Raw genomic sequence first — 20017 nt, 5'->3', positions numbered from 1 at the left:
AGGTGGCGCTAGGTGTAAAATTTTCGATTCAAGAAAAACTTGCCAGATATACGGTAGTTTCCCAGAATTCCTAATGGAGCAGGCATGGGGAAGACTTACACCTGCAAAGGCAGTCTCCATAAGGAGACATTTTACCCCTTCTGACAGTTCTGAAGTTATATATAAAACATAAAACCACTCAATGGCAGGAGATAAAGGGTCAGGAGATATGGGCCACTGACCCTAGGGATTTGTGTTTAGAAATTTACATTCCTGGCAAGAAATGATGCTCAGTAAAGATCCTCATCTTATTCCAATTAGCAGTCTCCACACTGCGTTCTCAGAGCTAAATATAACCGGGGAGTAGGAGATGAAGACACAGAGTGAGATACAGATGGTTCAGGATGAGAAGTAAAGTATGTATGGGCTGGTGACCAATGATCAGGCTTTATACTTGTCGAACAATTCATGATACAAGCTAATGAACCGTTCACAAAATTATTAAAATTAAAAATAACTTACATGCAAAATACTGCCAGGGTTGATAAGTGGCACCAAAATCTGTAGACCGTTCCAATACCCATAGATCAGGCCGTGGAGAGTTTGCGAATTTGATCCAAACATAAGCCACATGAAACACCTGAGGGATGGAAGAGATCATATATCTGTAAGTCTGGTTGCCATGAAAACGTTAACATTATTTTAGTGGTATTCATTCTAATTTCTCCAATGCCACTAATCCATACCGGGTACAAATCAAACATATTAAAATGATGCTAACATGATTCATTTTTTTTTAATGCACCCACAGAGAAAATAAGGGCCTGTGTGTCCTAGCCATAAAAGGTGTCAGCATTTCTTGTTGCGGTCCTGGAGATGTCCCATAATGGGTTACCATTAACTATCACAGCATTGATTTTTTTTTTTAGCTGTTCCAGATAAGAATACCCAGAAGTTTTATGGCAGTTGCTTATCTCCTCGCTGCCCCTCTGAAATAACATACATGTTTAGCCATGCCATACTAATGGATGGAGGGGGCCAATATGGTTGAATGCCCAAGGGCTCATGGGTTCACACTAGTATTTACCCACGTTTCTTTTCATCAGCTTTTCCCAAGTGATTTGATAACTGAAGCATAAAATATCAGATGCTCAATACGTTTTCTTGACTGAATGGAAGCATTTAGGAACCAATTTGCATCCAGTAAAAAAAGAATGGGATCAGTCAAAGGATCTGCTGCTTTACTTTTTGTTTAAAAAGGGGGGTCAGAAATTGTAAGAAACTATTCTCGTGTGAACCCAGACTTCTATTACTTAAAGGGGTTCTATCATCTGAATAAGCACTGTTCATTTAGCTGAACACTAGATTTAAATGAGGTTTGCAATCGAGACTCAGTGGTGTAACAATCCAATGTGCAGAGGTAGCAACTACATCCAGACCCCAGGGCCTCAAAGCCCCTTCCACATAAGACACCAGGGCACATGAATGGTAGAGGGCCCAGGTAAAAAAAAAAATTGCATTGGGTCCCAGGATATATAAAGTTCAAATTTTTCTGTAAATTCAGGGCTGGGGCCATCAGCTGCTGTAGGGGGGTGAACCGGGGGGGAGGGGGGCGGGCATGCAACCGGTGGAGAAAAAAATTGTTGGCCATGAAACCTGCTGCTTTTGGCTAGTCACTCTTCTTAAATTAGCATTTGTACCCGCATCTTTAAGTAAAATTGCTTGTGACAGAGAAGCAGCGCTGCAGGTGTTCCTATCTTTGCTTCAATCCCCGCTATATAGACTGCAAGTCAACCTAAATCCTGTGTAATGAAAGATAAGTGAGCTTGAAGCAGCATTTGTGCATACAGCATGGGCCCATGGGTTGCAGCAATAATAATAATAGTTCCTTGTATATGGCGCAGCACCCAGTGTATAAATTACAAAGGACTGCTGTACCCCATAGTCCCATACTTTACATTGGCCTGCTGCAGCTTGACCTCTTCTTTCCTTATACAGGACTACTGGAGCAGTCCCATATGTCTTTAGTTTCTGCATTTTTAATATCGCCACTTAAGTTCACTGCAAAGGGGTCACTGAGGCTCTGTTGTCAAGGGTCCAACTTAAAACTGGAGCTGGCTCTGGGTAAATCCAAAAATATTAGATCAATTCTAAATGGTTAATAAAAAAAAGTTGAATCCCCCATGATAATAATGGTGATTATAATACCCAGTCTCCTGGCAGAACTAGTACACACTGTGCTCTTAGAGAGCGATAGAGTTTATTTTTGCCTATTGTAAGCTTTGGTCTATATACAATCCCTTGTAATGCGTGGTCTGTGCTTCCATCATCGCTACGGTAATTAAATACATTCACAGTGGATGAGTTATCTGTACACACACATAAGCCAACTTTCCACTATCCCATTTATCAACCTGACAATACAAAACAGCCTTGGGAGATGTCCACTGGACTGCGCAGGTAGAGGGATACAGCTAAGGAAAGGATGACCATGAATCAAGGGATCACCAAGAGAGGAGAAATGCTACAGGTTATATTATTCTTAAAGGGACACAACAACAGCGCTACCGTATGATTAAAAAAGAACTAGGGCAGTGGTGGCGAACCTATGGCACGGGTGCCAGAGGTGGCACTCAGAGCCATTTCTGTGGGGACTCAGGTTGTCACCCCAGGACAAAGTTCACCAGAATGGAACAAATCCTCCAAATCTTCCTGCAGTCCCAGGCAACTTAAGGGAAGCTGCTCTCAGAGCTATTTTAAAGCGACACTTCATTGGCTGTTTGAAACTGCAGGAAAAGTGAGAAGGTGTGGACAGGGCTGCATTATCTTTGGAGATCCTACTGCTGGACCTTCAATTCTTCCTCTACAGAGAGACCCTGGAGAGAAGCTATAATGAGAGTCTGAATTTGCCCTTCTTCCAACTGTGTTGGTGGCCTCAGGTGGTTGATACGATTGAAAGATGTGGAAGAACAGGTAGCAATACGTTACTGCTTAAAATGCCACGTTGGCACTTCACAGTAAATAAGTGGATTTTGGTTGTAGCTTGGGCACTCAGTCTCTAAAAGGTTCGCCATCACTGAACTAGGGTAATTTAATAGCAGTAGTGGCACTTAATAATATACTGAAATACCGCTAAACTGACAATTATGGGCAAGACATAGAAGTAGTGGATCCAGGTCTCTTACTGGGGGGTGTATCAAGTGATCTCTTGTGGTCCAGATTGTCTGGCTCCATATAAAGGTAAATATCTGGTTACTATGTATGACCATATCCTATTCCATTGACCGCATGTTCAACTGAATTTAAATACCACAAGATAATGAAAAGGGGAATTTTCTACAATAATTTGGATATTTTTGTACATAGAAACATAATTATTTGGATATCCCTCAGGTCTACATTTACAGTATCCGTGCACATTCCTCGCCAGGGCACAAGGGAGTTAAAATGGGGGAGCCTGGAAAATAACCCCGTTCTATTTCTAGACTGTCATCGTAGAGAGCCATGTTATGTCTCCATGTAAGAAGCCATAAAAGGAGAATTCATCCAGACAAGGAGCATCCTGAGGAAATTTGCTCCTGGGATTAGAAGATCAGTTGACCCCCTGATAAGAAATATAGTGAAGGAAGCAGAAGTTCCAGCATAGTGTAATATCGAACATTATTAGTTAATGTATGACTTCAAGGCTGGGGGGGGGGGGGGTACAACCATTGTGGCACAGTGTCCATGTTTTTGGCGCACAAATAATGATACTGGGATGTTAGATAAGCGTGCGTTTTCTTGCAAGGGGTTAATTAATTGGCGCACGACCAAAAGGATTCTGAACTGTCTCCACATTCATGAAGATGAAATAGAACTTGGTAGACCAGCGTTTAGCTCATCTATTTGTGTGTCAAAAAAGTGCTGGGAACCTAGAAGCGCAAGAAAAGCGTTGGGATTACCAAGCTGCGTCCAAATTGAGCAACCAAAAATAAAATAGCCATAGCAATATTATGGCACAAACACTTTATAAACATGGAGCACAAGGTGCAGCAAGAGGGAAAAAAAATCTGCCAAAAAACTGTTGGAAAGTCAATAACAAATGTCCCCTAGATCAGTGGTGGCGAACCTATGGCACGTGTGCCAGAGGTGGCACTCGGAGCAATCTCTGTGGGCACCCAAGCCATCACCCCTGCACAGAGTTTCCAGACAGGACTTAAAGCTTCCTCCTGCAGTCCCTGGCCATACAGGATGTGCTGTGATCAGGGCTATTTTAAAGCTACACATAGTTGCTGCCCAGGACTACAGGATTAGCAAGGTGGGACAGACAAGGCTGCGTTATTATTGGAGCTCCTGCTATGGGCACCGCAATTCTTTCTCTTCAGGGTACCATGGAAGGAAGGTACAATGATAATCTGAATTTCTCCTCTTTTTTTCAACTACATTGGTGTCCTTTAGGACAATTGAAAACCGTGACAAAACAGGTAGTAACATGTTACTGCTTAATTTGCCACGATGGCACTTTCTATTTAAATAAGTGGGCTTGGTTGTAGTTTGGGCACTCGGTCTCAAAAAGGTTCGCCATCACTGCTCTAGATGTTTCATTCAGGTCAGAGAGAGCGGTGTATATCCACCTGCTTAGATGTCACCCAACTTTCCATGCATATATAATAAACTGTAATCCATTACATAAGGTGCCAGGACTAAGTGTGATACCTTCTGCAAATCATTAATATATTTCTGGCATTGATGTCCAGGCTGGAATGTGAACTCTGATACGGGACTAGAACGAGAATCATACCTGACTGACTCACCTCCACCACAAGTGTCTGATGGAAGCCAAAATCCTTGTTACATCACAACATGTCAAAGTGGCCAATATTATAGAATGATTTCTAGGGATAGCATGGTGCTGTGCAGGTGTATCCCAGCCATCTATTGGAGATATTGTGCTACTAAATTAGAAATGTACCTAAGCCTAACATGTACAATGCTGCAGAGCTCATGTATCTAAGCTGAACATCCTATTTTATAATGTGTAAGTCCCCATGCACATATCCTTATAATGGGCCGTCATCTGGCCAAACAAATTGCCACACGGTCACGGCCCCCACAGGAGTCTATAACACTATGGGGCTCATTTACTAAGGGTCCACAAACCCCATTTTCATCGGGTTTTCTGGCAATTTCCGTGTTGCGCCGCATTTAACAGGGTTTTTGGCGCACGCGATCGGATTTTTCCCGCATCGGCACCAGCTTTCACGCGACACAAATCGGAGGCGATCCGTCGGACGATCCAACGGATTCGGACAATGCGCGGGATTTCACAGCGCAAATTTTGACACAAGACATGCACTCACATGCACAGGGAAGAAGAAGGTGAACTCCTGCGGACCTCAGCGGGGAAGCGACAGATGCAGGATCGCACGATGTTGGTGAATTGCGCCGGACTTCATGTTCGACGGACCGTCCGGATCGGGTATCATGACAGGACCGGGTAAGTAAATGTGCCCCTATGTCTCACCATACTGTGCCACAAAAGATGGAGCAGGTCCTATTCCTGCATGGATTTGCGGCATACCCACTCAGCCAAACATCCCCCGCTGCCACCTTCTCTACCCGGATGTGTGATTCACCTGGCTTCTCGCCTAGGTAAAACACACAGCATTTGTGCCAGTTTTCTGCTTGACACTCACCGCTTGCATATGTATTCACAACATATATGACACATTTCTGTCGCAAGTGTCCAAAACACATTTTTGTTGCACACGACCATTACGTGGCTGTACTAGTCATCATGCGACACAAATTTCTACACATTTAACATGCAAAATCCAACTGAAATGTGACACACGGCCTATGTTAAAGGTGCATCCAACAAAAAGATGGTGCACTCTGTCGGTGCAGAGAAGAGGGCACCAAATTTTTGAAGAACGTGCACCAGAAATCCTGAATCTGGCGCCCCCTGCACTATACACATTTGTAATTTGCACTAGTCTTAATTTGGTTAGGTGGGTGCAGTAAAATTTTCATCAAAGCTTTTAATGACATTTTAAGCGCAGATGTACAGGTGCAGGATTTATCTGGACGGAAATTGAAATTCTGCAGCCATTCTGAATTGTCTCCCCTTAATAAAGCTTTCTTCATGTGAGATCTAGACTGCAACATGGCCATTAAATCTTAAAAAAGTTGTAATATCTGAGTATTTTTGGACATCATCTGCTGCCCCCATTGGCCACAGTCACACTTTGTCCTATAAATAACAGATACTGAGCTCATATTATTTCCCACTGTTCACATGGAATAAAGCTGTAATCCATTCCACCCACAATACTGTGGAACAGAGTGAGAGCTCAGGCTTTTCGGAATTTTCCATATAAGTGAATAAGAACAGAAAACAATGTAAAAAGAGAGGGGCTCATTGATTGGTTGCTATGTGGTCCTATTCAGGGACAGCTCCAGGTTTAAGTAGGCCCCTGGGCGGCAGAGCCTTAGTAAGCCCCTTCTCAGTAAACTCAAGTCCGGCGCCACACTGCTTCCCACCAGTAGCCACACTGTCCATCCCACTCCCCTGTAGACACACTGTCCCACCCCCCACCCCAGAAGCCACACTACTCTCCCCCCTCCAATAGCCACACGGGTCTCCCCTCCCCAGTAGCCACATTATACCCCTAATAACCAGAATGTCCCCCGACCCCAGTATCCACACTGTCCACCCAGTCCTCATCCTCCCCTGATAGTCACACTGTCACCCCTCCCAATAGCCACTCTGTCACCCCTCCCAATAGCCACACTGTCACCCCTCCCCAGTAGCCACAGTATCAACCCCTCCCCTAGGAGCCACACTGTCACCCCCTTCCCCCAACAGCCACTCTGTCCGCCATGGCAAAAAAACATTTACTCACCTTCCCTGGTCCTATTCCTGCATGTGTTTGCAGCCCAGGTAAATTTGAATTCATTTATTAGTTGTATTAGATTGCATTTTGTAATGCAGACTTCAAAATGGTGTAAGGTGCAACCTGGGAAAAGTAATTGAGGAAACTTCTGGTCTTAATGACCTCAGAATGCCCAACTACTTGTTGGAAGATATTTCTCCTGGCATTGCACAGTCCAAGAGATTAATCTGTTACCCACTGATTAAAATGCTCTGTACACAGCAGCCAAAAACGCTGTGCCTGTCATGACATCACAATAATAGACATAAAGATTGGCAGAGCTGCAGTGTGGAGGCTCATCTGGCTGCCACACTCTGCCCAGATTTCATGCACCCCTAGGCATCATGCATAGCCCCACCGTGAACGTGCAGACTGCCTGCACCGCAAAAGATAGGGCGAGTCCTATTCCTTAATAAATAGTTAAAAAGGCAACTCCAAAAGAACCTCCCAAAACACCAATCCAGAGCAACGGCACTGGAGAAAGCACAATAAGTCGACAAAATACTATAAAAAAGTCCAAAATGAATGAAATAATATTGTTTCTCTGCTTCAATGTTCTCCTGCACCTCAAAGGATGAATCAAAATAAAAAACAGTATCTGTGGACTTTCAGTCCAGGTATTAGAGTAGAGGTAATATGAAGTGTTGCAGCCTTTCTTCCCCCTGAAGAGGAAAGCTGAGAACTTGTGGTACCTCCGTTCCTTGGATATGCCTGATCCCCACACAATGGTACTAGGAACAAAATAACAACATAGCGCAACACATGTTGTGATTTTATTCCCTATACAGAGATAACTTACTCATTAAAGGAAATCTACCAATAGGATGAAGGATTGTAAACTAAGCACGCTTACATTGTTGGTGTGATTCCCCTCTGGCAAGATCTGATCTTGTTTTTAAGAAAAAAAGAGCTTTAAAATTATTCAAATGAGCCCAAGGGGCTCCAGTTTCCATTAACACCTACAGAGCACAGAGCCCATAAGGCTAGTTTGCATAATTTTAAAAGCCCTTTTTTTGTAAAACCCAGGGCATACAATGCTAAACTAAGAGCAGATCCTGCCCGAGGGGGCACACACCAGTATGTCAGTGTGCTTGGTTTACAATCCTTCATCCTAGAGGTAGATGTCCTTTAATGATATAGAGGTAGGAATTAATAGCACTGTGTCTATTTATGCCGGTGACACCAAACTGTGTAGTGTAATGTCTATGTAGTCTATGGAGGATGTTTATAAGCTGCAGGGTGACTTTGGTCATCCACTTGGCAAATGAGGTTTGATGTGGATAAATGTATGGTTATGCATCTGGGGGCCAATATTCCACATGCAACATATGTCCTTGGGGGAGTAAATCTGGAAGAGTCTCTTCTTGAGAAGGACCTGGGGGTACTAGTAGATCACAGATTAAATAACAGCTTGAAATGTCAATCAGCTGCTTCTAAAGACATTGAAATCAGTATTTCAGCTTCACCTGGATTATGTTGTCCAGTTCCAGACTCAGGTCCATAAATAGGATGCCCTGGAGCTGGAGAGGGTTCAACGAAGAGCCACAAAAATCATAAGGGGCATAGAGGGTATGGTGGAAAGTTGTTCCAGGTTAAATGATACGACAAGGGGGCACTGTCTCCATCTGGAGAAAACAAGGTTTAATCACCAAAGGCGACAGGGCTTTTTTACAATGAGAACTGTGAATCTGTGGAATAGCCTGCCCCAGGTGCCTCAATAGAGAGCTTCAAAAAGGGTCTAGATGCCTATTTACACCTAAATAACATTGACAGTTATGTTATAATATAGAATTGTTTCCCTAAATCTCTTCCTCATCCAATCCCATCCTTTCCTTGGTTGAACTTTTCGACTGTACAAACAATGTAACTATGTAACTTGGTGAGTTGTGGAAGTGAAGTGAGAGGCAATCTAGGTAACTGCAGGGGGTGATCCTAGTCAGAGTATTGTTCTGTAGGGAATAGGCATATCTGAGGAAGGGAGGTAACACGAGTTCTTAGCGTTCCTCTCTAGGGGGAAGGACTACAACACTACATATTACCTTTACCCCGAAACCTGGACTGAGAGCCCACAGGTACTGTTTTCTACTTTGATTCATCCTTGGATGTGCAGGAGAACATTGAAGCAGAGAAACAATTTTATTTCATTCATACAGGTCCTTTTCCTGCCTAAGTATGAGGAGCAAACATATCCTATGGACAATGGTGGGGTGAGACAGGCCGTTGCTTGTGGCCAGCAAAATGCACATGTTTATCTGTAGGAATTCAGCATCTGGACATTAACAAAAATGTTATACTCATTGACAGTAAGCAAAGTCTCGTAATCAAAACAAAGTCTAAGGCTGGCTTGAAGGAAGTGATTGCCTTGGAAAAGCCTGTTAACGACCTTCAGGGTATCCAACTATTAATCCTCTGCACCTCTGTTTGTATGAGCAAAAATAAAGAATTGTACTGATGCAATGTTACTTTAGTTATATGAGTCCCTTTTGTCCATAAATCTCTCCTTTAATATTGCATAAGGATTGTGTTTCTAGGTGCCTCAGACACAGAGATATCCATAGTTAAACTTACAGTCAGGATAGAAAGCTGACCCCACCTCGGACCCTAACCGAACCTTCAGAATTGGGTTCAGGGGGAACCCTGACTGTAACTTTAATACTGGATATAAAAATCACCATAATGTATAAGGTTAAGTCTGGGTAATCCACCACATGGAACAGGTTGGCCATTGTGGCCAAATAAAGAGTTGCAGAACTTTTCAAATTGAAGGAACAAGTTGGAATGTGATCCACATACACCAGGATGTTTTATTGCCAATAATGCATGTTGGCGTTTCTTTTTGGTGCAAAATTTCTATAGAAGGCAGAAATGCAGAGTTCTTCATAAAAAATTCAATGTGCCAGCGCCCACATTGGGGCATGAATAAGCTTCTGACATTTTATGGTTGCTACAACAATCATTCTTCTCAATGATCTTCATAGCGTTGTGCCTCCTAGCAGGTAAGTACTTCTCTTACGTGTTACTGCCTGCATGTGTAACACCAAAACACCAAGTATATAACTTTATTACATTAGGAAGTCCTTTGGATTTGTTGCAGATTATTTTCCCTATAGGGTTACTTGCTTTTCACCTAAAAATCTCAGCAAATCCCACGCAATTTTACAGTACGCTCTGACTCAAGGACTTTACTGACGTTACTTTTATATCCCTTAGGGTGGCCCTGAGTTCAAAGTTTCTTGTACTCTATAAATAATCCTATAAATGTTATGCCCAGGTGGCTAGCGTAAGAATTCTAGTCAAGCTTCTTATCTTCTCCTGCTCTGTCCTCCCTCTCACTGTGCCCACTTCATGCAGTTATTGGTGCCAGTACTCTGCCCCCCTTCTCGCTTCTCTTTGTCTCACACTTGTTCCCATAGCCCCCCTTTCCCGTGCCCTTTCTCCAGTCTGTTGCGCACTTGTTGCTGCTGCTCGTCTCTTCTGTGACACTGCCTCACTGTTTTGCTCCCCGGGGCTGGGCAACACACCCTGCAGATCGCCAGCATGCAGATGGCTCCATCACATGGAAAGTGTTGATACAGTACATGATAAATGTTCACATTATTCCTATTCTCGGTGCACCCGCACTATTGAAATCCTTGAAGAAACGCTTGCCGGTAATGTGCAAAGAGAAGGCTGCGCAGGGTCGATAAACACTTCAACAAGGTAGTTTACAAGGAATCCAATAGGGAACACCACTGCCTCGTCAAAGTCGAGCCACAGGGGAGACCAATAACTTCTGCATTTCTTTGTAGTTGTATCGATTAAAAGCTCGTAGACCACTTTAAGAGTATGTAGTGTCTAGTGTGCTAGGCCTCAAGCACAGGACTCCAGCAGAAAACAAGGGGCAGAAATAAGACCTGTTCTACAATTTGCGGCCCTGTCAGTCGGGTCATGCAGGGGGCCGTGAAAACCTTGGTGTCCTTAACCCCTTCCTATTTTTTACTCCCCACAAAGATCCATAACTTATAACTTATTTTTCCATGTAAAGAGCTGTGTGAGGGCTTGTTTTCTGCTTAACATATTGCACTTCATAGTGAGGGTATTAAATATTTCATGCCATGTACTGGGAATTGGGAAAAAATCCAAATGCAATGAAAATGGTGAAAAAACACACCGAATTCTTGTGGGCTTTCACAGTGCGCCCCAAATAACATGTCTACTTCATTCTTTGGGTTGGTATGATCACGGGGATACCAAATGTATATGAGGGGTTAAAGTTACTGACTGTTTACTGTACTGGTTAGAATGGCAACCAGAGAAAGCGGCTAAATGAGATGAGATTGAGATGAAGCTGTGGCCATATTGACACCTGACATAGAGTTTTCTCTAGTTTTGGTAAGTGAAGTGGGGTCTCCAAAACCTAAAAGTCAAGTTCTATGTTGTAGGAAGCGTAATTAAGAAAATCTTGCCTTTGTAAGACTCTGTAAAGATCTTATCCACTTTCACAACTGTAGAGGGAAGTGTAAAAGTCCATGTTTTTGCAATGTGGCCTGGGCAGCGGGCCATTTCATTATCTTATATCCTAATCTGTTTATCCCATTCAAAGGCCAAATATATTCTCAGGACCTGGCTCTTGTACAGGACATATCTTTAAGGGTGAATGGTGGGGTGGTGACAACATAGGTTCAAGATCATAAAGAAACTATTTTTATTATACATTGAAATATTGTATCAAGGAATTTATTTAACGTGTGCCTTAAAAGTCCCCTCAAACGTTCATGCACGTGCATTTGATCAAGTGCAGTCCTGTCCTGTGTTTTTGTATGCCTACAATTTGTAGAAAAAAAAGTTTTTAAAAATATGTAAATGAGCCGCCTGAGGGACTCTGGGGAGTCAATGGAGCCCCTCTGCACTGTGCTGTCTTTTAATTTATTCACTCTGCTTGTGCTTGTCCGACTGCCGTGTCCCTCGGCCCTACTCCAGGCAGAGAGCTGGCTCCCTGAAAAACCGTGCATGTGTGCAGTGCTAGGATCTTTCTAGCAAAGGAAATGCTATCATAGTAGGGTAGGGACAAGGACTAGCAGAATGCATAAATTAAAAGACAACACGAGGCAGTGGGGCTCCATTGAACCCATTTACAATTTTTTTAACCTTATTTTTCAACAAATTGCAGGCATCCCAGGATGTTAAAAAAATAACATCCTATTTTTCATCATTCCCTGCAGCAGTCCTGCTTCCTCGTAGGAGGGGGCAGGGTCTGTCAGGAGAGCAGTGACCTCCACACATCTCTGCTAAACAGATGGCCAGGCTGGGATAAGGAGGGACACCCTAGGACATTCTCCCAACCACCCAAGACTGCAGGACAGCAACTGAGAATCAGGATTGTCCCGCCGAATCCAGGACAGTTGTGTTCTCCCTTAGGCTGCCGTCTTCACACTTTCTTTGCCTCCTTTGTTATCTACAATCCCACATCTTGTCAGTCTAATAGGACTTCTTGCTTTCTCAAATGAACTGCCGTCTTCCGCAATGTCTGCAGGGATTATTTTTGTTCCTAATTTGCATCCATCTATAGGTGGAAAATCCTGCAGTTCCTTGCTGTCACATCCAGTTTTTTTTTATCATGGTGCTAATAATATTGAATCACACATGCATTATGGAGTATATGCCCTTGCCATGCAGTTTAGTAGCAACATGCCTCCATGTATGCTCCCCAGCAATCAAGATGAACATCAGGATCTCTTCCTCTCCCTGTAGTGTCCCTTCTGCCAAAATGTGTCTCTACTGCCCTGGCAAACATTGAGCACATTGGGGTCCTTCTCCCCACTATGTGGGTGTGTTGACAGCTGAGACAAAGGGGCTCACTGCTCACTGATATTTTCTTATCATCTTGGTGATCCAAATAAGAGCTGGGGCTTACACAAGGATCAGGAAATGAAAAAATACTTATATTTAAATCATTAAAGGAATCCTTTTGAAAAGTTTTTATAATTTACCTAGGAGACGTAAAAACCAGATAAAGCAATTGAATATTGTTTACTTATGTATAATTGTGTAATTATTGGGTAATTATGTGTAATTAGCCATCTGCACAATGTAGTCTATGGATCATGGCCTGTACAGTATGTGAAATAGTTTACTAATCTGTTCTTGGGCCGTGTTTACAAAACACACTTGCAAATTAAAATTCATTTCAAGCGCAGATGAAGATACCTCTCCCCTAACGCATATGTGACTAGACCTAATGTCGTCTGTAGAATAATGGACCTCCCCGCCAAAAAGGCAAAACATGGTGTGAACTTAGCCTAAGGTTCTGTCCACACTATTTGCTAAAAAATAGAACATGAACATTTTTCACTGACACAATTTACCCACTGAAAGCGCCTAAGTCCATTCTTCTTACAGCCGAAAGTCAGTGCTTGCCCACTGGTCGGATAATTTGTTTATCACCTATTCCTATTACCTAGGAAAGGGATAGCTCCTAATAATTGGCCTAATAATTTTACCAAGGACTTGAAAGTGGTTGTCTTACTTCCCTTAGTGGGGTTGTTCCAAGTTAAGAAGTTTTCCCTATCCAGAGGATTGGAAATAACTGGTTGATCAGTGAGGGTCCAACTGCTAGAACCCAGAAATGATCATGGGAACAGGACCCCTGTGAAGTAGAGAACACAGAACCCTTTCTGACTGGTTGATTGGAGCAGCAGGTCTAGCTTTTTCCTGCAGCTTACTTCACTAACTATGTGAGTGCCTGAGATCAATAGCACTCTAAGGCCTCATGCACACAACCGAATATGGCGGCTGTGAGCTAGCTGCTGTTTTTGCCTTAGAGGTGAGCACACCATGCCTCGCTGCATCTTGCCGAGCTGTGTGGCTGTACTGCAAAAGATAGGGCATGTCCTATTCCTGGCTGCTTGGCTCCCTATGGAGAGGTGAGGGGTGAGAAGCACTCACCCTACCCCCTCTCCACCCGACTGCTACTTTTAACCTGTGTTCCAGCTGGAGTGAAGCACGCAGCCGTCAACATGAGGCCTAATAGAATAGAATGTAGCCCTGGGCACAAGTTATACCTGTGGCTCCATCAACTATTAAGTACAGGTTTATTTATATAGCACCATCATATTCCATAGTGATGTACAAATCCAAGTTTGTTCTCATGATTGATGGGGGTCCCAGCAGTTGGATCCTAACCGATCCACGCCTAGTTATCCCCTATCTCATGGATGGGGGACAACTTCTCAACCTTGAAATAACTCTTTAAAAGTTAAATAAATGCCCGGAAATTGTATGAATTTTTTTAAATGATAAAAAAATAGCTCAACTTTTCAGGTTTCAGCACTCCCTGCCAGTGGCTGGCACCAGTCATTTACATACTAATGATGTACTTTGATTTCCCATGCTTGGCTGGAGAAGGTTTGATGTATACCGTACCTTATCTACACAGCAAGCATATTATAAACAAGTACAATATAAACTTAGGAATATCTCCAGGCGATTGGAGGAGGAGACTTTTCTCAGCTAATATAGCTGACTATTCAGAAACTGAACACAGGAGAAGTCTGGAGCACAAGCAAGAGATCATGTGTGGCTGAATATTTCTTTATTCAGACAATTAGGTATGTACTTAAAGGAAACTTACCATTTGATTTGATGCAGTATGAAGCAAACATACCTTGAGACTGCTGTAGCTACACTGATGCAGAACCACATCTTGGTTAATCCCTGTGCTGAGTGGTTTTGCTGATAAAACACATATAACATTATGATAATGAAGCACTGTGGCTTCTATTTCTGCTCTGGCGCTTGCTTTGCTGCTTCTCATAGCAGGAGAGTTTCTCTCTGATTGCATCATCATCTCCTGCACTTCTCTTCCTGCCAGAAAGAATAATCAATTGCTGCACCATCCCCAGCTGCTGCCTTAGTCATTCAGCTCAGGTTGATTAGTGCTTGACTAGCTTGACTTGTCATGCTTAGTCATTCTTTACATAGCAGCCATTTGCAATTCCAAGCCCCCTTGTAATGTCTAAGCCAGTCTGCCCCAGCTTTCCTAAGGTCCTGAATAGTATAATTGTCTTTTAAGCAAAACCACTCAGCTTAGGGATTAATCAAGATATGATCCTGCATCAGTGTAGCTACAGCATTCTTAAGGTATGTTTGCTTCATAATTCATCAAATCAAATGGTAGGTTTTCTTTAACTTTTAATGGAATTGTCATACAATCCATTCACTAAAAGGACTTCCCAGTATGTGCAGGATTTCAGAAGAAGGGTGAGGATGCTGGAGCCTGGGTAGCACAAGTCACCATGGTGACCTTGTGGGCAGAAACTAAGCTGTAAAATGAATAGGAAGTGGTGGGGGTAAGTTTAACAATTCAGTCTGAAGATTTCAGAGACATGAAAACAACACTGAAGAAAAAAATTCCTTGAATATGTCATCCGCTGTTCATACCAATTCTTTATGATATTTACAGGAATGCAACAGTAATAATACTAATTACAACATAATAATATACACAACTGTTCTTAACCCCTTGCCGCTCCGCGGCGGATATATCCGCCATCGAGCGCAGTGAGTTAGCGCTCGATGGCGGATATATCCGCCAGCGGCGCAACATGTTCAAATTCGGTCATCCCGTCGCAAGACGGGATGACCGACCGCCGAAACCTGGCGGGATCGCGAGGGGACATCCCCCCTCTGACATCACAGGACCTGTCATGTCGGTCCTGTGATGTCGATCGCTGCGATTGGCCCGTCTTTACAGACGGCCAATTGCAGCGATCGGAGGCTGCAGGCTGGCGGCTCCGGGGTTAATGACGTCATCCCGTCGCGAGACGGGATGACAAAACCCCGGAGCATGCTGGGATCGAGAGGGGACGTCCCCCTCTGACATCACAGGACCGATCTGATTGGTCCTGTGATGTAGATCGCTGTGATTGGCCCGTCTGTACAGACTGGCCAATCACAGCGATCAGTGACTGTGGAGGGCAGACCCAACACCCTCCATGCTCTCCAACGCCGCCATTCTGCGTTTGGTAGTGTTGGAGAGCAGAGGGTTTTAGGATCTGTCCGTAAAAGTGAAAAAAAAACTACTACACCCATCCTCCATCCCCTCCCAGTGTAATCCCACTTCCCTGTACTATCCCCCCCATCATCTGTATTCCCTTTCCCCCCAAACCGCACTTTTAAGTGCGAAGTGTGTGGAGTAGGAGTTTAGTGGAGGAGAAGGCGTTAGTGGAGGAGAAGGCGTTAGTAGAGGAGAAGGCGTGTGGTGGAGGAGAAGGCGTGTGTGGAGGAGAAGGCGTGTGGTGGAGGAGAAGGCGTGTGTGGAGGAGAAGGCGTTGTGAGGAGGAGAAGGCGTTGTGAGGAGGAGAAGGAGTGTAGTGGAGGAGAAGGCGTTAGTGGAGGAGAAGGCGTTAGTGGAGGAAAAGGCGTGTGTGGAGGAGAAGGCGTTGTGAGGAGGAGAAGGCGTTGTGAGGAGGAGAAGGAGTGTAGTGGAGGAGAAGGCGTTAGTGGAGGAGAAGGCGTTAGTGGAGGAGAAGGCGTTGTGAGGAGGAGAAGGAGTGTAGTGGAGGAGAAGGCGTGTGGTGGAGGAGAAGGCGTGTGTGGAGGAGAAGGCGTGTGTGGAGGAGAAGGCGTTGTGAGGAGGAGAAGGAGTGTAGTGGAGGAGAAGGCGTGTGTGGTGGAGAAGGCGTTGTGAGGAGGAGAAGGCGTTGTGAGGAGGAGAAGGAGTGTAGTGGAGGAGAAGGCGTTGTGAGGAGGAGAAGGCGTTGTGAGGAGGAGAAGGCGTTGTGAGGAAGGAGTGTAGTGGAGGAGAAGGCGTTGTGAGGAGGAGAAGGAGTGTAGTGGAGGAGAAGGCGTGTGTGGTGGAGAAGGCGTTGTGAGGAGGAGAAGGCGTTGTGAGGAGGAGAAGGCGTTGTGAGGAGGAGAAGGCGTTGTGAGGAGGAGAAGGAGTTGTGAGGAAGGAGTGTAGTGGAGGAGAAGGCGTTGTGAGGAGGAGAACGAGTGTAGTGGAGGAGAAGGCGTGTGTGGTGGAGAAGGCGTTGTGAGGAGGAGAAGGCGTTGTGAGGAGGAGAAGGAGTGTAGTGGAGGAGAAGGCGTTGTGAGGAGGAGAAGGCGTTGTGAGGAGGAGAAGGCGTTGTGAGGAAGGAGTGTAGTGGAGGAGAAGGCGTTGTGAGGAGGAGAAGGAGTGTAGTGGAGGAGAAGGCGTGTGTGGTGGAGAAGGCGTTGTGAGGAGGAGAAGGCGTTGTGAGGAGGAGAAGGCGTTGTGAGGAGGAGAAGGCGTTGTGAGGAGGAGAAGGCGTTGTGAGGAGGAGAAGGCGTTGTGAGGAGGAGAAGGCGTTGTGAGGAAGGAGTGTAGTGGAGGAGAAGGCGTTGTGAGGAGGAGAAGGAGTGTAGTGGAGGAGAAGGCGTTGTGAGGAGGAGAAGGAGTGTAGTGGAGGAGAAGGCGTGTGTGGTGGAGAAGGCGTTGTGAGGAGGAGAAGGCATTGTGAGGAGGTGAAGGCGTTGTGAGGAAGGAGTGTAGTGGAGGAGAAGGCGTTGTGAGGAGGAGAAGGAGTGTAGTGGAGGAGAAGGCGTTGTGAGGAGGAGAAGGCGTTGTGAGGAGGAGAAGGCGGTGTAGTAGTGGAGTGGAGTAGTTGTAGTGTAGGTTGCATACTATCACCCCCATCATGTCTCAAAAGACGTATACGGATCTGGAGGTCTATAGTTTTATGGCCTCCGATACGGAGTCAGCAAGTGGGGACGAGTTTTATTTGTCTTCCTCGTCCTCACAAAGCGAGTCAGAGGAACCCCCGAGAAGGCGCTTACGCAGTAGTGCCAGAGTGCCCGGGACTCCTGCTGGAGTGCCCGGGACTCCTGCTGGAGTGCCCGGGACTCCTGCTGGAGTGCCCGGGACTCCTGCTGGAGTGCCCGGGACTCCTGCTGGAGTGCCCGGGACTCCTGCTGGAGTGCCCGGGACTCCTGCTGGAGTGCCCGGGACTTCTGCTGGAGTGCCCGGGACTTCTGCTGGAGTGCCCGGGACTTCTGACCCCACATGGGTGACCCCCAGTAGTTATGCCCCTCAGGTCCCTGATTTTACGGCCAGCCCTGGGATACACAGAGACACGGCAGGGCTCGGACCAGTGGACTACTTTAAGATTTTTTTTACTGAGGAGCTTATTAGTTTGATGGTGTCCCAGACTAATCTCTACGCTGCACAATACATTGCCCACAAGCCCACTTCTTTTTATGCGCAACCCTACAGGTGGACCCCTGTTAGTGCAGCAGAGATGGAGAAGTATTGGGGCATAGTACTTCTTATGGGACTCGTCAAAAAGCCCTCTATTAGGGATTATTGGAGCACAGACATTCTGTACCACACCCCGATGTTCCGCATGGCAATGAATAGGATGCGCTTTGAAGCCATCCATAGGTTTCTGCATTTTGCTGACAATTCTCAGTGCCCACCCAGAGATGACCCCAGTTATGATAGGCTATATAAGGTCCGACCCATATTAGACTACCTGAGTGCCCAATTTATGGATGTGTATACTCCAAAGAGGCACATATCAGTGGACGAGTCCCTGGTACATTTCAAAGGGAGACTTCAGTTCCGCCAGTACCTGCCCAGTAAGAGGGCACGGTATGGCGTGAAGATGTATAAGCTGTGTGAGAGTGCATCAGGGTACACTTTTAGGTTCAGGGTATATGAAGGGAAGGACTCTAGGATAGTGCCCCCTGAATGCCCCCCCTTCCTGGGAATAGCTGGAAAGATAGTGTGGGATTTGGTGCACCCACTATTGGACCAGGGCTACCACCTCTACCTGGATAATTTTTATACGAGTATTACCCTGTTCAAGTGCCTCGCTTCCAGACAAACTGCGGCATGTGGCACTGTTAGGAAAAATCAGAGAGGTCTCCCTAAGTCGCTGCTAGGGGAAAAGCTCAGAAGGCATGAGAGCCGAGCACTAAGCAGCGACTCAGTATTGTGTGTTAGGTACAAGGACAAGAGGGATGTCCTTGTACTAACAACAATACATGGGCACACCACCACCCCTGCCCATGTACGGGGTACCAGTGCAGAAGCCCCCAAGCCGGACTGCATTTTGGATTATAATAAGTACATGGGAGGGGTGGATTTGTCGGACCAGGTACTTCAGCCGTACAATGCCATGCGGAAGTCGAGGGTGTGGTACAAGAAGCTGGCCGTGCACATCATGCAGATGGCATTGTATAATGCTTTTGTGCTGCATCGATATGCCGGCCAGAGGGGAACTTTCCTGGAATTTCAAGAGGTGGTAGTCAAGAAGCTGATTTTTAGAGACCAGGAAGGGGAGAGTGCTAGCACGTCTGGAAGCGAGGCCACATCACGGATTGTACCAGGGCAGCACTTTCCAGGAGAAGTTCCCCAAACAGCCAGCAAGGGAAGGAATCAAAAAAGGTGCAGGGTGTGCTCAAAAAGGGGCATAAGGAAGGAAACCATATATCAGTGTGACACATGCCCCGACAAACCAGGGTTATGCATGAAGGAGTGTTTTAGGATATATCACACGTCCCTGGATGTATAATTGTACCCTGATGCACACAGCTCACACAGCTTATACATCATGCCGCATGCCGCACCTTCCCTGCTGAGCTCTTCCGTGTGCCCAGCCTGTAGATTATTGCCACATATTGGGTATTGCCGTACCCGGGAGAACCCACATGATGATTTTTGGGGTTTTTGTCTCCCGTGGCAGGAGCTGGGCACAAGATGACATAATGGATAATTTGTACTATGCACTATCCATTATGCATCATCCTTGGGGTCCACCTGTGGGGTTAAAATGCTCACTACACCCCTAGATTTATTCATGGAGGGGTGTAGTTTGTAAATAGGGTCAGCTTTTAGGGGTTTCTACTGTACTGATCCCTAAGGGCATCTACAAATGTTTTTTGATGTAAAAAAAAATTAAATGTCTGTGCTCCAAATACCATTCTATTCCGAGCTCTGCCGTGTCTCCACCTTGTAGCCTATTGCCATACATGGGGTATTGCCATACCCGTAATCACCCGCAGAATGATTTTTGGGGTGTTTATCCACAGTGGCATGAGTTGGGCTGTTTTCATTTGTCACTACAATGGCACATTTGAGAAAACAATGCTATTTCTACACTGAACCATTCACTTTGTGTTAC

General features: G+C 45.2%; 1 protein-coding gene across 1 annotated transcript in view; it reads right to left on the bottom strand.

Annotated features, from left to right (window-relative positions):
* Window positions 1-20017, bottom strand: part of LAMA5 (laminin subunit alpha 5) — a 102121-nt gene that overhangs the window by 52381 nt on the left and 29723 nt on the right. The window contains exon 3 of the mRNA XM_072110965.1: window positions 502-619. Coding sequence (XP_071967066.1) covers window positions 502-619 — 118 coding nt within the window. The remainder of the gene's footprint in view (window positions 1-501; window positions 620-20017) is intronic.

The sequence above is a fragment of the Engystomops pustulosus genome, chromosome 6 (genome assembly GCF_040894005.1).
Source record: "Engystomops pustulosus chromosome 6, aEngPut4.maternal, whole genome shotgun sequence".
Classification (NCBI taxonomy): Eukaryota; Metazoa; Chordata; class Amphibia; order Anura; family Leptodactylidae; genus Engystomops; species Engystomops pustulosus.
The sequence above is the reverse complement of the archived record's forward strand: the minus strand, read 5'-3'. Positions and strand labels throughout refer to the sequence as shown.